Source organism: Lagenorhynchus albirostris, chromosome 20 (genome assembly GCF_949774975.1).
Source record: "Lagenorhynchus albirostris chromosome 20, mLagAlb1.1, whole genome shotgun sequence".
Classification (NCBI taxonomy): domain Eukaryota; kingdom Metazoa; phylum Chordata; class Mammalia; order Artiodactyla; family Delphinidae; genus Lagenorhynchus; species Lagenorhynchus albirostris.
Genome location: NC_083114.1, coordinates 44,055,942 through 44,080,917, shown reverse-complemented (window position 1 = coordinate 44,080,917; position 24,976 = coordinate 44,055,942). Strand labels below are relative to the sequence as shown.

Below are 24,976 nucleotides of genomic sequence, written 5' to 3'. Positions count from 1 at the left end.
ATGAGAAAGGAAAACAGTGTCTGAACCTTGAGTGTGGACTATATACAGGTACATTCATGTGTGTTATTTAATGCACAAAGCAACAGCTTACAGGCTTGTAAGAAGCAGAGCTAAATTTGAACTCAGGGCTATTTATCTGACCCCAAAGCATTTTCTGTCTAACATATTCTGCTGTTGTATCCTTTTCATCATTTCTCTTGAGCATATTTATTGAAATTTCACACCTGGTAAATAAAACTGAGGGGGGAATGCACAGGGACCAAGAGGGTTCTGTTGCTAAAGGAGACTTCTTTCTCTTAACACGCAGTCTTTCTCTTAACACGCAATCTTCAACATCCATGTCTAGTACAAAACATTATATTATTTTTTTATCCCTTCTTTTGACTGATCTGTCAGATTGCACAGCACCTGCTAACTAAGGATGGAAATGTTACGGGGAATGAGAGATGGAAGAACAATGAAACTTCTGGATAGAAAAGCTGCTGAATGGGAACAGCAGTAACCTAGAATACCTGTCTTCAGAATTGATGTAAAGAAGTTGAAGTTTCCATCTTCATAGTTATAAGGCATTATGGACAGCCATGTCTAGTCTAGGTAGCCCAGGACCATCTTGTGGTGCTGGTTTACAGTGAGGTCACTGATTTATCTTAAGATGGGTAGGAAAGCTTGACCTATTTAGAATGAAGTAGGAAAGTGAGTATGTGAAATTGCATCTTAATTTTGTTTTACAGATGAAGAGGTGGGTTTTTTTTTTTCCTTGTACTTTGACTCCATGTGTTACCTGAAATTGGTAAAGGGAAAGCAGTTGACCCAAGCATACAACTTAGTTTTTTCTTTTCTTTCTTTTTGCTTGCTTGCTTTGGCCCTGTTTTATAATCAGGCTTAGCACAGTTTCTTCTACCATTTCTTCCTTTTTCAGTTTTACTTCATTTTTTTTTCCTTTTTTAAATGTAGGACAGATTTGTATTTCCAGAGAGGAATAATTTGTAAGGATATGTTACGACTTCATGCAACTGTGACCCTTCCCAATTTCTGTAGTCCTGTGTTCTGTAGTGTTTAGTTCTCTAGGCCTGGACAGTCCAGGCATGGTCCTGGTTCTGACTTTAGGAAGTGATAGTGAAGGGTGGGCAGACTCTCCTGGCCTTTTTACCTTGGGCTTAGAGTGCAGTAGCCTTGAGGTTATTGCTGCTTGTGGCTAATGTCACAGCCATGTAATGCTGACCCAGTATAAACCCCGAATGCTAGGGAATCCCAGCTTGGGGTTGCCGTGACAAGTGTGGAGTGGAACTTCATGGAGTTTTCTTTGCTAATAATGACCTTTCCTTTCGTGATTATTAACTATATTTATTAAGTATATTTTAGGAAAATTTAAGTAATCATGTAGACCTCTCCATAAAGCCTTACTTCCATCAGTCTCTTCCTTAAGCTCTGCCTCTTTTCTGCTCTCACGTCATCTTCTCTAAACTTCTGTTATAGCACTGTCATTGTCATACTTCGCCTGCCTGTCTGTCTGAGGTAGACCAAGGTAGTAAGCTTCTTATGAGTGGAATGTATTTTATTTATTTTCTTATTCTTAGGGTTTCACACCACCCAGCATGTGGTAGACACTCAATAAAGGTCACCTGAATGAACAGATTTTAGCCGTTTGTATGCTTTTTATTTGCTCATCTTCCTTTTAGTTGCTTTCATCCTTTTTGGTATGAGGTACAGTATAAAGGATTTAATGGTTGGTTTTGTATGCTATAATGAACGAACAGAGTTTTGGGGGTCAGGGCAAGAATGCATGGGTGAATGGTAGCATATGAATCAGCATAGCACTTGAGTAAATATTTGCAAAAATAGATTTGATTAAAACTAATGCACATTGAAAAGACCTTTCAACAGATTAATAGGAGCTCTAATGTTGCAGAGGCCAGAAACCTTTACTAACTCTCTGACTGCTCTCTTCCCTCACATCCCAGGAAGCATATTTGCATAACTGATTGATTCTGTCTTCAAATATATATCTATATATACAGAATCCAACCACTTCGGTCCAACAGCGGTTCTTTCTGCTCCTCTATTTACTGTCCACTCGTCCACATGTCAACACAATAGCAAATTGATCCTTTTAAACCATAAGTCAGATCATTGCTCCCTTCTGCTTGAAACTCTCCAGTGATTTACCATCTGGACATAAAAGCTGAAAGACAGGGAGTTACAAGGCCCTGCACCCCCACTTACCTCCTCTGCCTTGAGCTTCTGCCTCAGACTCCACTCATTGATTTTCCTTCAGCCATACCAAATTCCTTACAGTTCTTAAAGTTATCCAGCTGGCTCCAACCTTGAAACTGCTGTACTAGCTCTTCCTGCAGATATTCCCAAAGTTTGTTCCCAAGTTTCTTTCCAGTATTTGCTCAGACACCACCTTCTCGGTGCATTTTACCCTGACCGCCTAATATGAAAGAGTGCCTACTCCCACTTTATTATCTGCTCACTGTCCTTCAGTTTTTTTAGCATTTAACACTTTCTAATGTGCAACATAAATTTTACTTATATTGTTGATATTCTGTTTTTGTCCCAGTATTAGAATTGTAAGCACTTTGAGGGATGAGTTTGGATAGGAATAGGGAGAAGGATATGTCTTTTTTCTTTCCTGTATCCCCAGCACCTAAAAAATGTTTGATGAATGGAGACACAGTGGCTTGATTTGAATGAATGAAAGCCAAAACAAAGATTAGCTGGGTCTAACTAACCCAGCTTTTATCCCTCCTTCTGCCACGGATTGGCCTATTGACATGACCTTCGACCTGCATCCTCCCTGGGTCTATTAAAATGATGGGGAATAAATGGTCCCTACTAGGTCTTTTAAAGCTTTCACAGGAGGGTGTCTTTGTAGTCTCTAAGGTGTTTTTTAGAAATTATTTGGTAGTTTAAGGAGAAAAATTTCCCTTTGGAAAATATTGGCTGTTTTATCCTGACTTACCTTCTCACCTAAGAAAAATTGAGGGAGTAACTTTATACCTAATAGTTGGATTTATTTAGGCTCCTAGCTATAATTAATATAAACTTAATATTTTCTCGTTCAAGGGCAAAAAGTTTTAAACATAAAAGTCAAAAAATTATTATTATGCATTTCCTTTCTTGGTGTATAACTCTGCTAGGGAATATGGGAGATTCGAATATATTTGTATTTTGTCTAAGTCCTCAAGGATCTTACCATTAGTTAACATTTAAACGACAAATTGAGGCAACAATAAATGAAATAAATAATTTGGCCTAAGGTTCTGCTCTGGAAATGAGATTTAAATATACAGAATGTAAGATAAAATCACCATGCTTTAGGAAGTCTGGCAATGTGGATAAAGAAAATAAGGGGCTCAGTTAAACCAGGGACATTTTCTTGGAAGGAGGTGGGACTTGGCCTTGACAAGCTTTTTGAAGCATAACCTTTTGGATAGATAAATGTAAGAGAAGGGCAGAATCAGTATAAACAAAGACATAAGAACAGGTAGTGGGTAGTATTGTAACCTTTAGTTGCATTTCTTTACCTACTACTTTGTAATAACCCCCAGCTCTCAACAACGACTTCATATATATTCAGACATTTTCTAGGGAATAATGCGGTTAGTGTAACAATATTTGGAGAAAGTAGTTGGAAATAGATAAGGTGGAGATGGATTATGGACTATGCCAAGATGAGTTTGGGCTAGCTTTATATAGGAGATGGGGAGGTGGTTTAGGCTCTTAAGCAGAGAAGATGTTGAATGCAATATTCTGAGAAGGGAATGTTGTACAAAATAGCTGCTTTTTACAAACAGTTTTTACTTTGAAATGGAAAAGTTTGTGAGGTCTGTTTTATGCTTCTGATTGAAACAAGAAAATATTTTGCAGAAGTTCTTTTAGCCAGGGCTTCCCTGGTGGCTCAGTGGTTGAGAGTCCGCCTGCTGATACAGGGGACATGGGTTCGTGCTGCGGAGAGGCTGGGCCCATGAGCCATGGCCACTGAGCCTGCGCGTCCGGAGCCTGTGCTCCACAATAGGAGAGGCCACAACAGTGAAAAAGAAGTTCTTTTATCCAGAGAAACCCCATTTTGAAAGCTAGGGCAAATGTTTCTTGCTTTCTTAATAACCTCTCCCTCTTTCTGCAGAGTCTCTGCTTCATTTTCTACATAGCCTAGGTATAGTCTTATTCCAGAATAGGAAACTTGTTGTTTCTCTTACGGTTGGGGGGGGGGTGTCCTGTTTTTCTTCCCTTTTAAACTGAGGTAAAATTCCATCGGTCCCTCTTAACCACTACTGGACCCCCTATCTCTTACATCTCCTATTTCACGGAGATTTTTGTATTAGAAATAACCACAGGGACAGGATCATCTGGTTCATTGGCTCACAAGAGCCTATGTCATAATGGCCTAGGGAGCTCAAATTGATAAGTCAAAGTTTTTAGGCCCTGAAATCTGTTGATATATTTTAGGATGTTCTCTGGGGGGTTCTGATGCTGAGTCAAGATGATTGAGTCTAGTATTTTTCAGTTTAGAGCTTGCATTAAGACTTACCAGGGAAGCTTTTTAAAAACAGAATACCCAGCTCCCTACCTCCCTACCTCCCTACCTACCAGAGATTCTGAGTAGATTTGATGTTGGACCTGGGCAAGTATAGTTTGATAAGGTTTCCCCCAAGTGATTCTAATACAAAATTTCCATTAAGAGCTTCTTATCAGTCAGATCTCCTTATTTTCTAGACCAGAGAAAGAGAACCAAAGAGCACCTGCATCCCAGTCTTTCTGTTACACAGTGTCATAACTGGATTTTGGTCACTTCTACTTGCGTTGATGGGAGATTCATGTCTGTGGTTTTTGTTTATTTTTCATAGTAAGCTAACTTATGTCTTCACCAAGCTGGGCCCATGCTGGCTACGGAGAGGATTTGTGGAGTCATTTAAAATTTCTTTTTACATTTTTTATTTTCTGGGGTGAATGTAAAATCTGAGCTTGAAATTGTCAAGCAGGAACCTAATCTGGAGTAATGGCTTATGCTTGTGAGAAACAGGTGTCTTTGGAACAGTTTTAAGTTTTTGGTTTCTAAGATACTGACTGTAGAGACTGTTCCACCTTTGTTTCACCCGGTGGTTGTGGTTGCTCAGAGATAGTTGGTTTAGCTCATCATTTATAATTGTAGCACTTCTAGTTTGGTCATTCTTAAGCCACATTTTTGATCAAGTTAAGTAGAAAAACTGCATTGCTATTGTTAATATGGTATAGTCTGGTTGGTGATATAGTGTAAAATACCATACTCTGATAAAGATCCCAGATCTGGAAGATGTGAATAAAAGATGCTACAAGCCATGTAGGTCCATACATTCAAGTGGAAGAAAGGGGAAGCTTGGGTTTGAGTCTTAGGCTGTATTCATGGCTACTGCTAGGGCCTTTTGTTGAAATCACTCTTGGAAGAGCAAAGCTGCTGGTGGTATATTTTGTTTCAGAACCATAGGATAAAGGAAAAGGCCTCTGGTAAACCAGACCCACCCTGCCCCTAACTCTTGATATTAACTACTAAATTAAATTTGTAACTTACACCACTTAAGCTGTTTTTCTCTCTGTCCTGCAGGGGTTGATAGTTCTTGGAGAGGCGCCTCCCCCAGAGCACACAACAGACTTATTTCTTCCACTTAGTTCTGAGGTGAAGACAGATCATGGGAATGATAAATTGGTAAGTATAAAAGACAGAAAAGGGAAAATGAGTGAGAATTTGGGGTGTAGCTTCAGCATAGTTTATTCTCTGTAATAAGGATCCTTGCATTGGCTGAACGAAGGGGTTGTATCCCCTTTTATCACCTCTGGCATTTTAGGCTCTGAATTCCCGAATAGGGCACCACAGGGCCCCTCGAGCAGTTGTGTAGCTGACTTTAAAATTTAAAAGCAGCTTCTAACTCTCAAGACAGCACAGCCAGAGCAAGTGTGACATTATGGAATATTCCTGGGAATTAGGAGACCATGTGGCTCTGATAACTTTGATAAGTAAGGTAATAACCTTTCTGGGCCACTATCAAATGGAAAGGTCGGACTAGAGGTTTAATTCACAAAGATGTTGAAAATGCTGTTTGAGTTACCCCCTTTAATTCTGTAATGAGGATAAAGCTGTCATTTTTTGTAATCTTCTGTTTCCTTAGAGCCTAGCTCAAATCTCTCTTCATAATTCCTTCCTTTTTCCTATTTCTCTGAACACCAAAATTAATTTCTTTTCTTTCTGAATTCCAAGACCACTTTTAATTTATTTTTTTCATATTTTTACTTTTCTCAAAAGGTCACGGGCTTTTATGAGTATTAACATTTCTTGTTTTAAGTAATTTGATCTAAGGAAAACTCCTAGATTTGTGTATGAATGAAATTTGATTTTAGACTTAACACAATAGTTGCAAAAGCAGTACACAAGAGTGCCCACATATCCTTCCCCCGCTTCCCCTAGCGTTAACAGCTTGCATAACCATTGTTCAGTGTCAAAACTAGGAATTAACGTTGATACAGACTACAGATTTTATTCCAGTTTCACTTATTTTCTCATTTATGCCGCCTTTTTTTGGTCCAGATTTCCACATTCCATATAGTTGTCATATCTCTTTTTTTTTTTTTTTTTTTTTTGCGGTAAGCGGGCCTCTCAATGTTGTGGCCTCCCCCGTTGCGGAGCACAGGCTCCGGACGCGCAGGCTCAGCGGCCATGGCTCACGGGCCCAGCTGCTTTGCGGCATCTGGGATCTTCCCGGACCGGGGCATGAACCCATGTCCCCTGCATCGGCAGGCAGCCTCTCAACCACTGCACCACCAGGGAAGCCCTGTCATATCTCTTTAAAGTCTCTTCCAGTGTGTGAGAGCACCTCAGTTTTTGTCTTTCATGACCTTGACACAAGAGTATTGGTAAGTTATTATGTATAATGTTCCTCAGAAGGGAGTTGCCAGATGTTTTTTCGTTAAAGGTTATGCATTTTTTGCAGTAATTCCACAGAAGTGATACTGTGCCCTTCTCAGTATACCATATTAGGGGTACAAGATGATGGTGATAGCTTTTTCACTTGGTTAATGTGATGCCTGCCAGGTTTCTCCACTGTAAAGTTAGTATTTTTCCCTTTGTAATGAATGACTATCTCATGGGGGGATACTATGCATTTTTCTGTTGCTCATTATACTTTTATTTCTTTTATTTTTATTTTTTTTACATCTTTATTGGAGTATAATTGCTTTACAATGGTGTGTTAGTTTCTGCTTTATAACAGTGAATCAGTTATACATATACATATGTTCCCATATCTGTTCCTTCTTGCGTCTCCCTGCCTCCCACCCTCCCTATCCCACCCCTCCAGGCGGTCACAAAGCACCAAGCTGATCTCCGTGTGCTATGCGGCTGCTTCCCACTAGCTATCTACCTTACGTTTGGTAGTGTATATATGTCCAGCTCATTATACTTTAATCCACAGTTTTATCATCTACTGGTGGATTTTTCCTGTAAAATTACTGCAGTAATTATTGCTGTGGTGTTTACTAAATGGTGATTTTCTGTTTTCTACATTTGTTCCTTGGAATTCTGTTAGGAAGAGCTGTCTTTTCTCCCTCATTTATTTCGTCCATCAGTTAGTTACTTATTTCAGGATGGTTTTATGGATATTAATTTTACGTTATGGATTATAATCTACTACTATTAGTAGTTATTCAGTTGCAGTTGTCTGAACTTTTGGCATCGGGACCTTTCAGATTGGCGTCTGTGTCCTTTCAACTTGCCCCCCGCCTTGTTTTTTGAACACTCACTTTCTGGCACCCCACAATGTTCCAGGTTCATCTTGTATTTTACTTGTTCCAGCCCTGCTTCTTCTTATTGGAGAACAGGGTTTTGAAACCAAGATCTGGGTACTAGTTGTGCTCATTGCTACTTGGTGTCATTGCTTCTATCTAGGACTTCTCAACAAAGCTAGTAAATATATATATGTATGCTGCTACATGCATACACATACATATATTTTGTTATCTACCCATCTGTATATACACTAAAAACCATGAGTTTATACTAGTACCAGTCTAACACCACAGCCTTCCTCCTTCCTTATTGATACTTATTTGTTCAATCCTAGTACCAAGTAGAGTAGTTTCATAATTGCCAGCTCATACTCCTGTGAGAAATATCTTTACTAACCAGAGTACAATATTGTATACAGTATGTTACCACTATAATAAACCGTCAAAATGCTATTTCCCCGAAGTTGTTCTTAGGTTAGTTCACCTTTCAGTGTGACTATGCAATTATTTTGTAATACAGTTACGTTCTTTTGTTACTATAGTATTCCACTTCTTGTTGCCCACACACACAGTAGTTGATATTTATTATTTTTTGAGTATGCAAAACATTACTACTGTGCTAAGAATTAAAGCTGTACAAAAGGCTGTAGCCCTGTTCCTATTTCCACCTTCTTTCCATTGTGTTCCCGCCTCCTGTAGGTAGCCAGTTTTATTAGTTTTTGCATTATCCTTCCTTTCCATAGATTTGAAATTGAGGAGGTTTTTTGTTTGTTTTAGCAAAAACATTGCTTCTGTGGCTTTTGACAAATGACGTCATTATTTGTGTTTGCTTTTATTTGCAAAATAAGCCTCACTTTTTAAAATTTTTTTGGTCTGCATTGGGTCTTCGTTGCTGCATATGGACTTCTCATTGCAGTGGCTTCTCTTGTTGGGGAGCACGGGCTCTAGGTGCATGGGCTTCAGTAGTTGTGGTGTGCAGGCTCTAGGGCACGCGGGCTTCAGTAGTTGTGGCACACAGGCATAATTGCTCTGTGGCGTGTGGATCTTCCTGGATCAGGGATCGAACCCGTGTCCCCTGCATTGGCAGGCGGATTCTTAACCACTGCACCACCAGGGAAGTCCCAAGCCTCATTCTTTTACCTTTCCTTGCTTTGTGGAATTGATGGAGTTAACAAGTGAACTATTAAGTGAAGGACTAATGCTTTCCCAGAAGTAAAGCATACAAAAATGTAAGCTATTGCTTTTTCTTTTTAAACATTCAAGGTATAATCTTCCTACCATTGGTTACATGGGAACAGTGTTCTTTTCCTTGAAGTTTTGCAGTCATCAGGGACAATGAATGGTGCATTGGCCCCCATGAGGGGTTTGAGATAGAGAGTAGAGGGTTAGGTACTGTCTGGGGAATGTTTGATCCACAGTATTAAAAAACACTTGACTGACCAGTTAGGACTTTTAAAATAAATTGGCCTGTGGATAAATAAGTTGAACAGTAAGAACTTATAAGGCTGTTTTTGCAATTACTGTATTTCTCTAGATTCTAGAGAAAGATTTTCAGCAGTGTTGGTAAATACAGATCTTAGGTTTAGTAGTCTCTGGACTTGTAACAACATTATGCTGGTTGCATTTTTAGAAACGAATAATTCAAAGTTTTGTTTTTAACTTTCTTTTTTTTAATTGGAGTATAATTGCTTTACAGTGTTGTGTTAGTTTCTGCTGTACAGTGAAGTGAATCAGCTATATGTATATATATATCCCCTCTCTCTTGGACCTCCCTCCCCCTGCCATCCCACCCATATAGGTCATCACAGAGCACCGAGCTGAGCTCCCTGTGCTATACAGCAGGTTCCCACTAGCTGTCTGTTTTACCCATGGTAGCGTATTTATGTCAAACCTAATCTCCCAAAGTTGTTTCAATATAATTATAGATTTTATATATATATATATATATAATTTTTATTTTATTTCATTTTATTTTATTTTTTTGCGGTACGCGGGCCTCTCACTGCTGTGGCCTCTCCCGTTGCGGAGCACAGGCTCCGGACGCTCAGGCTTAGCGGCCATAGCTCACGGGCCCAGCTGCTCCGCGGCATGTGGGATCTTCCCGGACTGGGGCACGAACCCGTGTCCCCTGCATCGGCAGGTGGACTCTCAACCACTGCGCCACCAGGGAAGCCCTACAGATTATATTTTGACCTCAATATAGAGACATAGGAAAGTGAGGCACATAGTCCCATTTTACATATGCAGAAATTGAAGCCTAGGTAAGTAACTTGGTGGAAGTGGAATTTTCAGAAAGTTCCACTTCCACTTTAGCACAGTTTCTTGGCCGTGGTGCTAGTTCATGGAAATGACTGTTATACTCTTTATGGGCCAGCAATATTTTGGTAATTTTAAGCAGGACTATGCTGGGTATCATTGAGATGGAGAGCATTTTGACCCAGAAATGAAAGTTGAATTCCTTACATTCAGTTAGCCTTTTCTTTCCATTTTGATAATGTTTGTCAGAAAGGTAATAACTAACCAAAACAGAACTGTTAAATTTTCTAGACAAGCAAATATGGTGCATCTAAGGAAAATGGTATTTTCAAACAGTTACAGCATGGCGTTACTTGAATGACTAAAGTAAAGATACATACACACATATCTTGCATACACACCTAGAGATTTATTTTATTACGTGTTTTTAAGTTGTGTGCCTTTTGATTTTTACCCCTTTACTTTCTCTACTTTTTAGTAAAACAAATTCAGTGAACATGGGTTCTCAGACCCCAGAAAAATCTCCCCCCACACACAAATAAACCTTAATTTAATCTAGTTTTTCTTTAAGGGCTCTTCGTCACACTTAATTGTTGTGGCCAAGAAGGTGGAGTAATGAATCAAACAGATGCCTACTTTATAAGAATAACAAACAGAATCTCACTGCTGTGTTATTCCATACATCTGACCCTTTCAGTCAAGGAAAAAAATCACTTCAGTAACCCTGCTTGCTACCTTTAACTCTTAAGATTTCCCCAAAAGGTAATCCCTGGGGCTCTGCTTTAGAAAAAGGAGGGATTACAGAAGCACTCTACCTACCACTTCACTTCAGCTTTTCTGTACTTTTCTGGCTGTGGGATGCATGTACCCTCAGAGTGTATCTGAACATCACATAAAACTCAAGAGAAGCTCTGTAACAACTCCTATTTACAGTTTCCCATTGGATGGCAAATATCTGAGTCATGCTTTAGTTTCCTGAAAATATTAATGATGTAAACCACTGCAGTAATAACAATCAGGCTTAAATTAGTGTGTGGATTTAATATTTGTGAAGTGTTTGTTAATGTTTCTCTACTCTGTCTTTGCAGCCTTTTGGACTGCAAGATAAGGAGTGTTCACTTTTTCTTAAAGCAATGTGAATGCATTTAAGAAACTCTAAATAAAATTACATGTGTTTGTGAGGTGTGTTTTTCTTTTTCTAGACGAAACACTATTAGAGGATTGGGGTTAATATTTTAAGCTCTTTGAATTTGAGAATGAATGATGAACCTAGTTGCCCCAGTGCCCTGCTTTAGATCTCAGGGTGATTACATGTAGGATATCCCAAGGTTTCTAAGCAGATCCTTCTAAATATTCAGTGCCTCCTTGTATGGTTGGGATTGGAATTCAAGCACGTTTCCTCTCTGACTTTGATGCTCTTAATTGCTGTGTGCTTCTGTATCCTTGACAAGCATTTCTGTGCTTAAATAACCTTTTGCCTGTTGACTTTTATTTTAATTTTGGGGCTGAATTACCCCCAGGAAAGTTCCAAGTTCCTCTAAGAAAAATAATAAAATACACATTGAAGATTAATGGCCTTTAAATATACTTATATATCTGTAGGCATGAAAAACAAGGATAGATTATTAGCCAAGAAAAGTAAACTTGTTTTGAAATGAGATTTTGTTAAAGAATGGCAACAGTTTGTCTTGACAGGTTTTCTGGTGGTTAGTTCTCCATAATCCCTAGAAAATAAATCTTAATCAAATGAGAGTCAACCTATTGCTTAAACGTGGCACCTTGTAAAACATGTAGATATATAAACCAGATCTCTGTCATAATTTAATGCTAAAAGCTATTGTTTTAAGTGAATATAAAGTTGACAAGTTCTTCAGATCAACACCAAAAAGTTCATAGTCACAGCGTTTTCATGTTGAAAGGAAACTTTTTCATTCAAACCAGAACTTCAGAAATCTAGGAAAGCTGTAACATGGCTGGAGTCACACATCTAGTTAACAGCAACCTGAATCTTAAATCTTTTTGTCCTTTGTCATACCATAATATTTGTTTGGGCTTTTTGAGGTGTTCCTGAATGGTAAATCCTCACTAGCATTCAGGAGGGTGTTGGGTTTATCTGGGGTTTTTTTTAATGTTAAAAATATTATCTAAATGTAAAGAAAACTTCGAATAGTCCTATTCTGCCTCATTTTTAAAAAATTTTATTTATTTATTTTTGGCTGCACTGGGTCATTGTTGCTGCATGTGGGCTTTCTCTAGTTGCGGCGAGCAGGGGCTACTCTTCGTTGCGGTGCTCAGGCTTCTCATTGAGGTGGCTTCTGTTGTTGTGGAGCACGGGCTCTAGGCGCGCGGGTTTCAGTAGTTGTGGCACATGGGATCAGTAGTTGTGGCTCCCAGGCTTTAGAGCGTGGGCTCAGTAGTTGTGGTGCATGGGCTTTGTTGCTCCGCGGCATGTGGCATCTTCCCAGACCAGGGCTCGAACCTGTGTCCCCTGCATTGGCAGGCAGATTCTTAACCACTGCGCCACCAGTGAAGTTTCTATTCTGCCTCTTTAACACTATTTTTACCTTGTCATTATCTGTGTACATATATTTTTAGTCACCACAATTATATTAAAAATATTTTGAATTTAGCCCCTTTCCAAAATCATTTCTACCTATTATTTTCTATATTTAAATATTCTTCTGGGTAAAGGAAGAGGAAATTTCCTTTATGATTATCTTCAATATTCTGATTTGGTGTACCACATTTTATAACTATGCCTCAAGTGTTGAGCATTTAGGTTATTGATCCATATCATTGCAGTGACTAGCTTTGTGTGTAAGATTTGGGGGTATGTTTTGTTGAGTTATTTCTTTAAGATAGATTTTAAGGATGAGTAAAATACTTTGTCAGAAGACATGAACATCTTTATAACTCTTACACATTACTTTCCATGAGGAAATCAGTGTGGCTTTTAAGGCAATGAGTACATGAGCCAAATTTACCATAATTTTGGTGTTGTTGACTAATATAATTGTTCAAGATATACCAGTAAATGTACAGGGTATCTAACAAGGAAGACAGAACACTTTCCCAGTGTTTACTCATTGTAATTTACTCATGTGTCTTGTCTATCCTGATCTAACTTTTTGGATAATTTGTATTAAATTTTAAAAATTAGCTTCCCAATGTATTGTCCTTTCTTGAGGCTGTTCTCAGGTCTTCAGATCCTTTGGTGTTTTCTCCTTGGGGGTAAAAAGATCAAAAGAGAAATATAACAATACTGATAAATAGAATTTCAGCCTCAAAATATTGGCTTTGATATGTACTGGTAGCAGTTACAGGAAAGGGGATGTCAAAACACCCCAAAGTCAGTTTGAGTGTAAGGCGGAGACAAAGACCACAGCCATTCTGTGGTATTCCAACAACTCCCAGAGCCGAGGGATAACAGAGCTGTGGCTTTATTGCCAATACCTCAGACACTCCATGTGATTGACTTCTCATGGCTGCCCGTACCCCTTTTAGCCTAGTAAATATATAATTTCTTTTGCAATAGTGAAATTCCAACTTTTCCACATTTTTTTCCTACCTCCCTTTTTTCATTTTATATTGTAAGCATATACAATTGACTCTTGAACAACATGGGATTTAATCCACGTATAATGTATAGTCAGCCCCTCCCTATCCACAGTTCCTCCACATCTGCAGATTCAACCAACCACAGACTGTGTAGTACTTTAGTGTTTACTATTGAAACATATCCACGTATAAATGGATCCCTGCACTTCAAATCCAAAAGTTGTTTGAGGGTCAACTGTATTTGTACAGTCCAAAGTTACTACCTGATAGCATTAGGTAATTATTAGTTATTCATTGTCATTTTATTAATTGTTTCTATTTCTTTTATCACAGGGGTGAAATATATATATAGAGTGAGAAAGTGAGAGAGAGTATGGTTTTCTGGAAACAAGCTTCCAGCATACACTGCGAAGTTAAGCAGATATTAACTACATTTAAATTTCCTCTTAGTTGTCTTCCTACTGAACTTATGTACCCTTGACCCTTAGGTTGAAAACTTGACTCTTGGTACTATATAATGTTTTGCTGTGCTTCTGTTCCATGGAGTCATTAGGTCATTTCCCTGTCAGTAGGCACTTTACTACTTTTGGTCTGTTAAATATCTTAATTCCTAACCCTTCCCTCCAAAGCAAATTCTCCAAATTTTGCCAAAGCAAAATCTCGAAAGCTGATTCTCTTAATTATTTTTTTTTCCTCAATCATACGCGTGATTTTGGTTTTTTGGGTTTTTTTGGTTTTGGTGTTTTGGGTTTTTTTGGTTTTGGTTTTTTTAAGGCCAAAAAATGCATTTATTTGGGATTTGTGAGGACTGCAGCCCAGGAAACACAAATCCAAGAAACACTTAAATGTGTTCCATAAATGAGGTTTTTTTCAAGTTGGTCATCAGAAATTTTAAGTGTTTCATTAAAATGAAATGGTGCTGCTTTTCAGGCTGGTGCTGTTGGTTAAATGTTGATAATATATTTTCATTTTTCTTCTCATTAAGATTGAGTCTGTTTCTCAACCACTGGAAAACCATGGTGCCTCTGGTCATCCTTCAGAGTCATTGTCTACTAAATCATGTGGAGCATTGAGACCTGTCAATGGAGTTATTAATACGTAAGTTTTATCTCTTCTGCATACTTCTTATACTCAGCAGGCTTGTTAAAGATGGGTTTGAGACTCTTAGTTATCCCTAGCCAGGAGTAACCCTGGTTTAAAGAAGCAGAAACCTTATCACTTCATAATATTGTGCATGCCTCCTACTGTAGCAAGTATATTTTAAGTAGCCTCCTAATGTATTTTCCTGTTACTTACTGCGGCCTAAAATCGACTCAGCATGGAGAAAAATTAAAGTCCTAAAGTTATTATGAATCGTTGTGATTGGTCCTGTCTTGGTAGAACTCCTCAGAAATATTTACATAAAATCCTCTGCTGTAGAACAGATTAGATCCCTAAAGGCTGTAAATCTGTATTTATAAAAGATCGAGGAATCCTTCTGCAAGTGAACAATGAGTACACGTCCCTAATAGGCAAGTTTCATAGGAGAACTGATTCTCAATATATATTAAAAATATTCTTACCAGTTGCAATTTTCTAGACTTTTAAGAATTCATGTTTTTGTTGTAGAAGAGAACTTAATCAGTAGAACCTGAGTTCACTTACTGACTTTTGCATTTTTCAGACATGGTAGAGTAACATCCACCAAGAGCACCTTAAAAATAAGCACAGATACTGCATAGCCACTTAGATTAACAGACATCAGCATCAAGAGGTGACCTCTGTGTGCTCTAGAACACATGTTTGTGTCTGTGAACATTTGCAAGTAGAGGTGGTTGAACAAGTATTAAAGGCTTTGTTTCCTTATGTCTTATGAGAAGTGAATATTCTTCCTTCCCCTTGTATAGTCTTCAGCCTGTCTTGGCAGACCACATACCAGGTGACAACTCTGATGCTGAGGAACAATTGCATAAAAAGCAAAGACTGAATCTAGTTTCTTCATCAACTGATGGCACCTGTGTGGCAGCCCGAACACGTCCTGTGCTGAGCTGTAAGAAACGGAGGCTTGTTCGACCCAACAGCATCGTGCCTCTTTCCAAGAAGGTCAGTACCAGTGAGACTTGGTCACTGTTAAACAGTGAGCCAGATGCTCAGATAGAGGGTACTAGTTTCTTGCCAGCTTTGGTTCTTTTAACCAGTGTTTTCCAAACTTGGCTAACCACCAAGGCTTCCTGCAGAGCTTTAAAAAATACTAGGTTCCTGAGCCCTGTTTCCTAGAGATTCTGGTTTCGTTGCTCTGGAGTTGGGCCTGGGAATCTTGTTTTCAGAAAACAAAAAGCTCCTAGGTGACTCTTCAGCCAGGTTTGGAAACCATTGGCTTGAGATTTTAATAGAAATGGGAGAGAGGAAGTTGGAAGTTCTGCCATCAACACTTTGAAGGAGAGCAGTGTGTCTTCTCACTTATACTGTTATCGCTGAAAATGGCAATGTGGAATGCTTTCCTTTTAAATAAGAATCTCCATTAAAATTTCTAAGTTGATGATACTAAACGAATGTTTGTCTTCACAGACAAAATGGAGATTATTTTACAACTATAGGAAACTTGATTGCTGACTCTTCAAATAGCAGGGTTGGATTTAGTTCAAAACCAACGAAATAGTACTCCAGTGAAAATAATACCATGCAGTGATTAAGAGCATTAACTTTGAAGAGGACAGACTTGGGTTTGAATCATGGCACTGCCACTTAGTAGTTTGAGTTTGGGACATGTTAACACCCCACCCCACCCCACCCTGCCTCAGAGATCTCATAGGGTTGTTTCAGGATTAACTGAAATGTATATAATTTGCTTATTGGGGTATCTGGCTGCTAAGTTACTAGTATAAGATGACCCTTGCTGTTTACACTTTTATTTTTATTAATTCATTCACTCATTCAACAAATCTTTTTTTGAGTTCCTACAATAAGCTAGATCTGTTCTATGCACTGAGAATACAATACTAAACAAAACAGACAAAAATTCTTACCCTCATGAAATAATCTAATGGGTAGAGACAGAAAATAAAGCAATAAAATGAAGTATATGGGGGCTTCCCTGGTGGCGCAGTGGTTGAGAGTCCGCCTGCCGATGCAGGGGACACGGGTTCGTGCCCCGGTCCGGGAAGATCCCACATGCCGCGGAGCAGCTGGGCCCGTGAGCCATGGCCTCTGAGCCTGTGCGTCCAGAGCCTGTGCTCCGCAACGGGAGAGGCCACAGCAGTGAGAGGCCCGCGTATCGCAAAAAAAAAAAAAAATGAAGTATATGGTATGTTCTGTAGTGTTAAGTTCTGGGGAGAAAAATGCAGCAGAGGAAGGGAATAGGGAATGGTGGGGAACTCAGTTGGAATTCAGCCTTGATACATTTTTTTATTCCAAGTCTTTGGAGAGGTGAAAGATAAGAAACTGGGAAGGAGTGACCAATGAAGCAGAAGGAAAACCAAGAGAGTGTGGTATGTGGAAGGCAAGTGAAGAAAATGTTTCAGGAAGGAGGGAATGATCATCTCTGTTAGATGCTGCAGATGGGTCAAGTTAGGTGAAGACTAAGAATTGACCATAGGATTTCGTGGGGCCAGGGTTGCTTGAGACCTTTGTAAGCAGTTTTGTTAGAGGTAGAAGAGTGAAATTCTGATTGGATCAGGTTCAGGAGAGAATGGAACGGAAGGAATTGAGGGAACCATCATAGATAACACTTTCAAAGAGTATTTCTGTAAAGGAGAACAGAGAAATAACCTGTTTGACTGAAAGAGAATGTTTCTTAAGATAATGCTATTACAGTATATTTGCTGGTGAGAAAACTGAGGACAAGGGAGAGGAGATAATTGTTGGAAACATTAATATTTGGACAGTAGATTTTCACTGCTTGGCTTTTTTTGTTATAGTATGCATTTGGACTATATAATTTTGCCATGATCATTCATTCATTCATTTATGGCTGTGTTGGGTCTTCATTGCTGCGCGCAGGCTTTCTCTAGTTGCAGAGAGCGGGGGCTACTCTTCGTTGAGGTGCGCAGGCTTCTCATTGCAGTGGCTTCTGTTGTTGTGGAGCATGAGCTCTAGGTGCGTAGGCTTCAGTAGTTATGGCTCGTGGGCTCTAGAGCACAGGCTCACTAGTTGTGGCTCACAGGCTTAGTTGCTCTGCGGCATGTGGGATCTTCCCAGACGAGGGCTTGAACCCATGTTCCCTGCATTGGCAGGTGGATTCTTAACCACTGTGCCACCAGGGAAGTCCCTTGCCATGATCTTTTTTTTTTAAAGGAAATTATTATTAGTGAAAATTAACTATTAGGCTGTACCATTTTTCTCTTGTCTATTCCTCAGATTGCCTGAATTACCAAAATACCAGAAAAGAATTTGGTGGGTTTCTCATATTGACATTTGAATCAATTTTTTATTAATAGTCATATAAATCTAAATTATTTTCTGAACAGTTTTGAAGAGTTGATATTGGGAAAGCAAAGAAAACAGTATATTACTGTTAAGTATAAGAAAGTAGATTTTGGCCATGCCCTTGATGCTTTTAACAAAAACCTACCAACAACATCGCCTCATGGGGAAATAGTGTCCTTTCTCTGTTTCAGCAGTTACTAGCCATGGTGTCATGACATCTAAGGGTGTGATAAAATTTTTCTGAAGTATAGATTGGCCTCCTGGATTCTTTTCTTTATATCTGTGAAGTAGCAAGGCTTCTTTGTTGCAGTTGACAGTAGTTTCTTCTTGTTCATGCCCCAAAACAGATGTACTTTTGAAGGTAGTACATATAAATGTTTAAAACAAGGGGGAGACATACAAAGCATACTAAAGACCCTTTGGTTCCAATGCCAGTGTCTAAAACAATCATTCTGACATGCAGAAGTAAACTGCATGGAAAATAAGACAAATGAATAAGTTTAGTTTGGGAAATAAACCATTTGCTGATGATAGCAATATTGCTGGAGTTCTGCCAAAATTGGAGACAAAGGCCATTCTGTCTTAGTTGCTCACTGTGTCTTCAGTGGATCCTTGCTCAGTGATATTTGCTGTTGAGCAAGTACCTTGCCCTCTACCATTTTGAGGTGATGGATTTGCCAAGCAAATTTATTCAGCAGTTTTGGGTCCCCACGGTGTTCCAGTACACCTGGGTTTCATTGGTGAACAAAAGTCCTTGCCCTCATGGAGCTTACTTTCTAGTGGCAGAGTACTCAGAAATCACCCAGTGCTTAGGACAATAGCCTCTAAACTTTTATGGGAGTGTTTTATATATGCATTATAAAACACATACAAAATAAATTTTGAAAGGCTGAGATAAAGTAAATAGAAGTAGAAGCCCTAATATTTTATTTACAAACTATCTTCAAGCCAAAAGAATTTTTTAAAATACTTTAATATTCTGTGATTAACAGATAATGATGATAGAGCCTTACTTTCAGAGAGGACTTCCTCCATAACCACTGAATTGGTTTTTTGGGTTTTTTTGCTTTTTTGTTTCTTGTTTTTTGTTTTTTTATTAAACAAATGTGGCTTGGATTTTGCACTAAGATTTTTGGAATGTCTTTAAATTATGATGGATTTCAATTCATTTTTGTTCTTGGCAAATTCTCTATCAGATGTTGCAGTGTCTGTGAGCCAATAAAAGTAACACATTGCATTGCATTCTGATTACCACAACATATACTAAGATTTCTAAGTTAATTTTTTTTAAATAGTGCTTTATTTTCATAATTAGAAGGTGAAATAATTACCATTTCAAATAGTTAGACAGAGTTGAATATTTCCTATTTTGGTACTTTTCTCTTCCCTGAAATGTATTCAAAGCCTTGTTTTGTTTTGTCTTTTTGAATTTTATTTTATTTATTTTTTTATACAGCAGGTTCTTATTAGTCATCCATTGTATACATATCAGTGTATACATGTCAATCCGAATCTCCCAATTCATCACACCACCACCACCACCACCACCCCCGCTGCTTTCCCCCCTTGGTGTCCATACGTTTGTTCTCTACATCTGTGTCTCAGTTTCTGCCCTGCAAACCAGTTCATCTGTACCATTTTTCTAGGTTCCACATATATGTGTTAATATACGATATTTGTTTTTCTCTTTCTAACTTCACTCTGTATGACAATCTCTAAATCCATCCACGTCTCTACAAATGACCCAATTTCATTCCTTTTTATGGCTGAGTAATATTCCATTGTATATATGTACCACATCTTCTTTATCCATTCGTCTGTTGACGGGCATATAGATTGCTTCCATGACCTGGCTATTGTAAATAGTGCTGCAATGAATATTGGGGTGCATGTGTCTTTTTGAATTATGGTTTTCTCTGCGTATATGCCCAGTAGTGGGATTGCTGGGTCATATGGTAATTCTGTTTTTAGTATTTTAAGGAACCTCCATACTGTTCTCCATAGTGACTGTATCAATTTACATTCCCACCAACAGTGCAAGAGGGTTCCCTTTTCTCCACACCCTCTCCGGCATTTGTTGTTTGTACATTTTCTGATGATGCCCATTCTAACTGGTGTGAGGTATTAGATACCTCATTGTAGTTTTGATTTGCATTTCTCTAATAATTTGTGATGTTGAGCAGCTTTTCATTTGCTTCTTGGCCATCTGTATGTCTTCTTTGGAGAAATGTCTGTTTAGGTCTTCTGCCCATTTTTGGATTGGGTTGTTTGTTTTTTTTAATATTGAGCTGCATGAGCTGTTTATATATTTTGGAGATTAATCCTTTGTCCGTTGATTCGTTTGCAAATATTTTCTCCCATTCTGAGGGTTGTCTGTTCGTCTTCTTTATGGTTTCCTTTGCTGTGCAAAAGCTTTTAAGTTTCATTAGGTCCCATTTGTTTATTTTTGTTTTTATTTCCATTACTTCAGGAGGTGAATCAAAAAAGATCTTGCTGTGATTTATGTCAGAGAGTGTTCTTCCTGTGTTTTCCTGTAAGAGTTTTATAGTGTCCAGTCTTATATTTAGGTCTCTAATCCATTTTGAGTTTATTTTTGTGTATGGTGTTAGGGAGTGTTCTAATTTCATTCTTTTACATGTAGCTGTCCAGTTTTCCCAGCACCACTTATTGAAGAGACTGTCTGTTCTCTGTTGTATATCTTTGCCTCCTTTGTCATAGATTAGTTGACCATAGGTGTGTGGGTTTATCTCTGGGCTTTCTATCTTGTTCCATTGATCTGTATTTCTGTTTTTGTGCCAGTATCATATTGTCTTGATTACTGTAGCTTTGTAGTATAGTCTGAAGTCAGGGAGTCTGATTTCTCCAGCTCTGTGTTTTTCCCTCAAGACTGTTTTGGCTGTTCGGGGTCTTCTGTGTCTCCATACAAATTTGAAGATTTTTTGTTCTAGTTCTGTAAAAAATGCCATTGGTAGTTTGATAGGGATTGCATTGAATCTGTAGATTGCTTGGGGTAGTATAGTCATTTTCACAATATTGATGCTTCCAATCCAAGAACATGGTATATCTCTCCATCTGTTGGTATCATCTTTAATTTCTTTCATCAGTGTCTTATAGATTTCTGCATTCAGGCCTTTTGTCTCTCTAGGTAGTTTATTCCTAGATATTTTATTCTTTTTGTTGCAATGGTAAATGAGAGTGTTTCCTTAATTTCTCTTTCAGATTTTTCATCATTACTGTATAGAAATGCAAGAGATTTCTGTGCATTAATTTTGTATCCTGCAGCTTTACCAAATTCATTGATTGGCTCTAGTAGCTTTCTGGTAACATCTTTAGGATTCTCTATGTATAGTATCATGTCATCTGCAAACAGTGACAGTTTTACTTCTTCTTTCCAATTTGTATTCCTTTTATTTCTTTTTCTTCTCTGATTGCCGTGGCTAGGACTTCCAAAACTATGTTGAATAATAGTGGTGAGAGTGGACATCCTTGTCTCGTTCCTGATCTTAGAGGAAATGCTTTCAGGTTTTCACCATTGACAGTGATGTTTGCTGTGGGTTTGTTGTATATGGTCTTTATTATGTTGAGGTAAGTTCCCTCTATGCCCACTTTCTGGAGGATTTTTTATCATAAATGGATGTTGAATTTTGTCAAAAGTTTTCTCTGCATCTATTGAGATGATCATATGGTTTTTATTCTTCAATTTGTTAATATGGTGTATCACATTGATTTGCTTATATTGAAGAATCCTTGCATCCCTGGGATAAATCCCACTTGATCATGGTGACGATCCTTTTAATGTGTTGTTGGATTCTGTTTGCTAGTATTTTGTTGAGGATTTTTGCATCTATATTCATCAGTGATATCGGTCTGTAATTTTCTTTTTTTGTAGTATCTCTGTCTGGTTTTGGTATCAGGGTGATGGTGGCCTCATAGAATGAGTTTGGGAGTGTTCCTTCCTCTGCAATTTTTTGGGAGAGTTTGAGAAGTTTGGGTGTTAGCTCTTCTCTAAATGTTTGATAGAATTCACCTGTGAAGCCATCTCGTCCTGGACTTTTGTTTGTTGGAAGATTTTTTTTTTTTTTTTTTTTTTTTTTGCGGTACGTGGGCCTCTCACTGTTGTGGTCTCTCCCGTTGCGGAGCACAGGCTCCGGACGCACAGACTCAGCAGCCATGGCTCACGGGCCTAGCCGCTCTGCGGCATGTGGGATCTTCCCAGACCGGGGCATGAACCCGTGTCCCCTGCATCGGCAGGCAGACTCTCAACCACTGCGCCACCAGGGAAGCCCTGTTGGAAGATTTTTAATCACAGTTTCATTACTTGTGATTGGTCTGTTCATATTTTCTGTTTCTTCCTGGTTCAGTTCTGGAAGGTTATACCTTTCTAAGAGTTTGTCCATTTCTTCCAGGTTGTCCCATTTTATTGGCATACAGTTGCTTGTAGTAGTCTCTTAGGATGCTTTGTATTTCTGCAGTGTCTGATGTAACTTCTCCTTTTTCATTTCTAATTTTATTGATTTGAGTCCTCTCCCTCTTTTTCTTGGTGAGTCTGGCTAATGGTTTATCAATTTTGTTTATCTTCTCAAAGAACCAGCTTTTAGTTTTATTGATCTTTGCTATTGTTTTCTTTGTTTATATTTCATTTATTTCTGCTCTGATCTTTATGATTTCTTTCATTCTGCTAACTTTGGGTTTTGTTTGTTCTTCTTTCTTTAGGTCCTTTAGGTGTAAGGTTGGATTGTTTATTTGAGATTTTTCTTGTTTCATGAGGTAGGCTTGTGTAGCTATAAACTTCCCTCTTAGAACTGCTTTTGCTGCATCCCATGGGTTTTGGATTGTTGTGTTTTCATTGTCATTTGTCTCTAGGTATTTTTTGATTTCTTCAGTGATCTCTTGGTTATTTAGTAACGTATTGTTTAGCCTCCATGTGTTTGTGTATTTTACTTTTTTTTCCCTGTAATTGATTTCTCATCTCATAGCATTGTGGTCAGAAAGGATACTTGATATGATTTCAGTTTTCTTAAATTTAATGAGGCTTTATTTGTGACCCAAGATGTGACCTATCCTGGAGGATGTTCCGTGCGCACTTGAGAAGAAAGAGTAATCTGCTGTTTTTGGATGGAATGTCCTATAAATATCAATTAAATCTATCTGGTCTATTGTGTCATTTAAAGCTTGTGTTTCCTTATTAATTTTCTGTTTGAATGATCTGTCCATTGGTGTAAGTGAGGTGTTAAAGTCCCCCACTATTATTGTGTTACTGTCGATTTCCTCTTTTATAGCTGTTAGCAGTTGCCTTATGTATTGAGGTGCTCCTATGTTGGGTGCATATATATTTATAATTGTTATATCTTCTTCTTGGATTGATCCCTTGATCATTAGTGTCCTTCCTTGTCTCTTGTAACATTCTTTAAAGTCCATTTTATCTGATATGAGTATTGCTACTCCAGCTTTCTTTTGATTTCTATTTGTATGGAATATCTTGTTCCATCCCCTCACTTTCAGTCTGTATGTGTTCCTAGGTCTGAAGTGGGTCTCTTGTAGACAGCATATATATGGGTCTTGTTTTTGTATCCATTCAGCAAGCCTGTGTCTTTTGGTTGGAGCATTTAATCCATTCATGTTTAAGGTAATTATCGATATGTATGTTCCTATTACCATTTTCTTAATTGTTTTGGGTTTGTTTTTGTAGGTCCTTTTCTTCTGTTGTGTTTCCCACTTAGAGAAGTTCCTTTAGCATTTGTTGTAGAGCTGGTTTGGTGGTGCTGAATTCTCTTAGCGTTTGCTTGTCTGTAAAGCTTTTGATTTCTCCATCGAATCTGAATGAGATCCTTGCCGGGTAGAGTAATCTTGGTTGTAGGTTCTTTCTTCCCTTTCATGCCACTCCCTTCTGGCTTGTAGAGTTTCTGCTGAGAAATCAGTTCTTAACCTTATGGGAGTTCCCTTGTATGTTATTTGTCATTTTTCCGTTGCTGCTTTCAGTAATTTTTCTTTGTCTTTAATTTTTGCCAGTTTGATTACTATGTGTCTTGGCATGTTTCTCCTTGGGTTTATCCTGTATGGGACTCCCTGCACTTCCTGGACTTGGGTGGCTATTTCCTTTCCCAAGTTAGGGAAGTTTTCAACTATAATCTCTTCAGATATTTTCTCAGGTCCTTTCTCTCTTCTCCTTCTGGGACCCCTATAATGTGAATGTTGCTGTGTTTAATGTTGTCCCAGAGGTCTCTTAGGCTGTCTTCATTTCTTTTCATTCTTTTTTCTTTATTCTGTTCTGGAGCAGTGAATTCTACCATTCTGTCTTCCAGGTCACTTACCTGTTCTTCTGCCTCAGTTATTCTGCCATTGGTTCCTTCTAGTATATTTTTCAATTCAGTTATTGTATTGTTTATTTGTTCTTTAATTCTTCTAAGTTTTTGTTAAACGTTTCTTGCATCTTCTGAATTCTTTTTCTGGAAGGTTGCCTATCTCCACTTCATTTAGTTGTTTTTCTGTGGTTTTAACTTGTTCCTTCATCTGGTATGTAGCCCTCTGCCTTTTCATCTTGTCTGTCTTTCTGTGAATGTGGTTTTTGTTCCACAGACTGCAGGATTGTAGTTCTTCTTGCTTCTGCTGCATTGGGTTTTTAATGGGAATTCCTTCAGAGAGAATTAATGCCATTACAGTATTAAGGGAACACAGAATTCCTCTTTTATCCCAGTATTTAACTCTTCATACATGTTATCTACAGTCTTGATACTTTGGTCATGTGAATGAGATCTTTTTTGTTAGTGTTATTTTATGAGTTGGTTTCTGGGTATTTATTTTGTAATTGAACACTTTTCTGAACTCTTAACATTGTTTTGGTTGTTTGTTTTTAATTTTCTAGGTTGGCTTTCTGTCATCAGCAAGCAGTTTGACACCTCTTTATATACTTACTCCTTTTCCTTGTCTGGATTCACTTTCAGAACAGTGTTAAGAAATAATTGGTCGTAGTGAGACATCTCATTTCTGGTTTGAATGGCAA

At 38.3% G+C, this 24,976-nt stretch overlaps 1 protein-coding gene across 5 annotated transcripts in view; it reads left to right on the top strand.

Annotated features, from left to right (window-relative positions):
• The window catches only part of KANSL1 (KAT8 regulatory NSL complex subunit 1), a 169,919-nt gene that overhangs the window by 110,099 nt on the left and 34,844 nt on the right, over positions 1-24,976 (top strand). For 4 of the 5 annotated variants that reach the window (XM_060133503.1, XM_060133500.1, XM_060133501.1 and 1 more), the window contains 3 exons: positions 5,585-5,686; positions 14,558-14,670; positions 15,459-15,654. In XM_060133503.1, coding sequence (XP_059989486.1) covers positions 5,585-5,686; positions 14,558-14,670; positions 15,459-15,654 — 411 coding nt within the window. The remainder of the gene's footprint in view (positions 1-5,584; positions 5,687-14,557; positions 14,671-15,458; positions 15,655-24,976) is intronic. The other variant, XM_060133502.1, reaches the window with a different exon arrangement.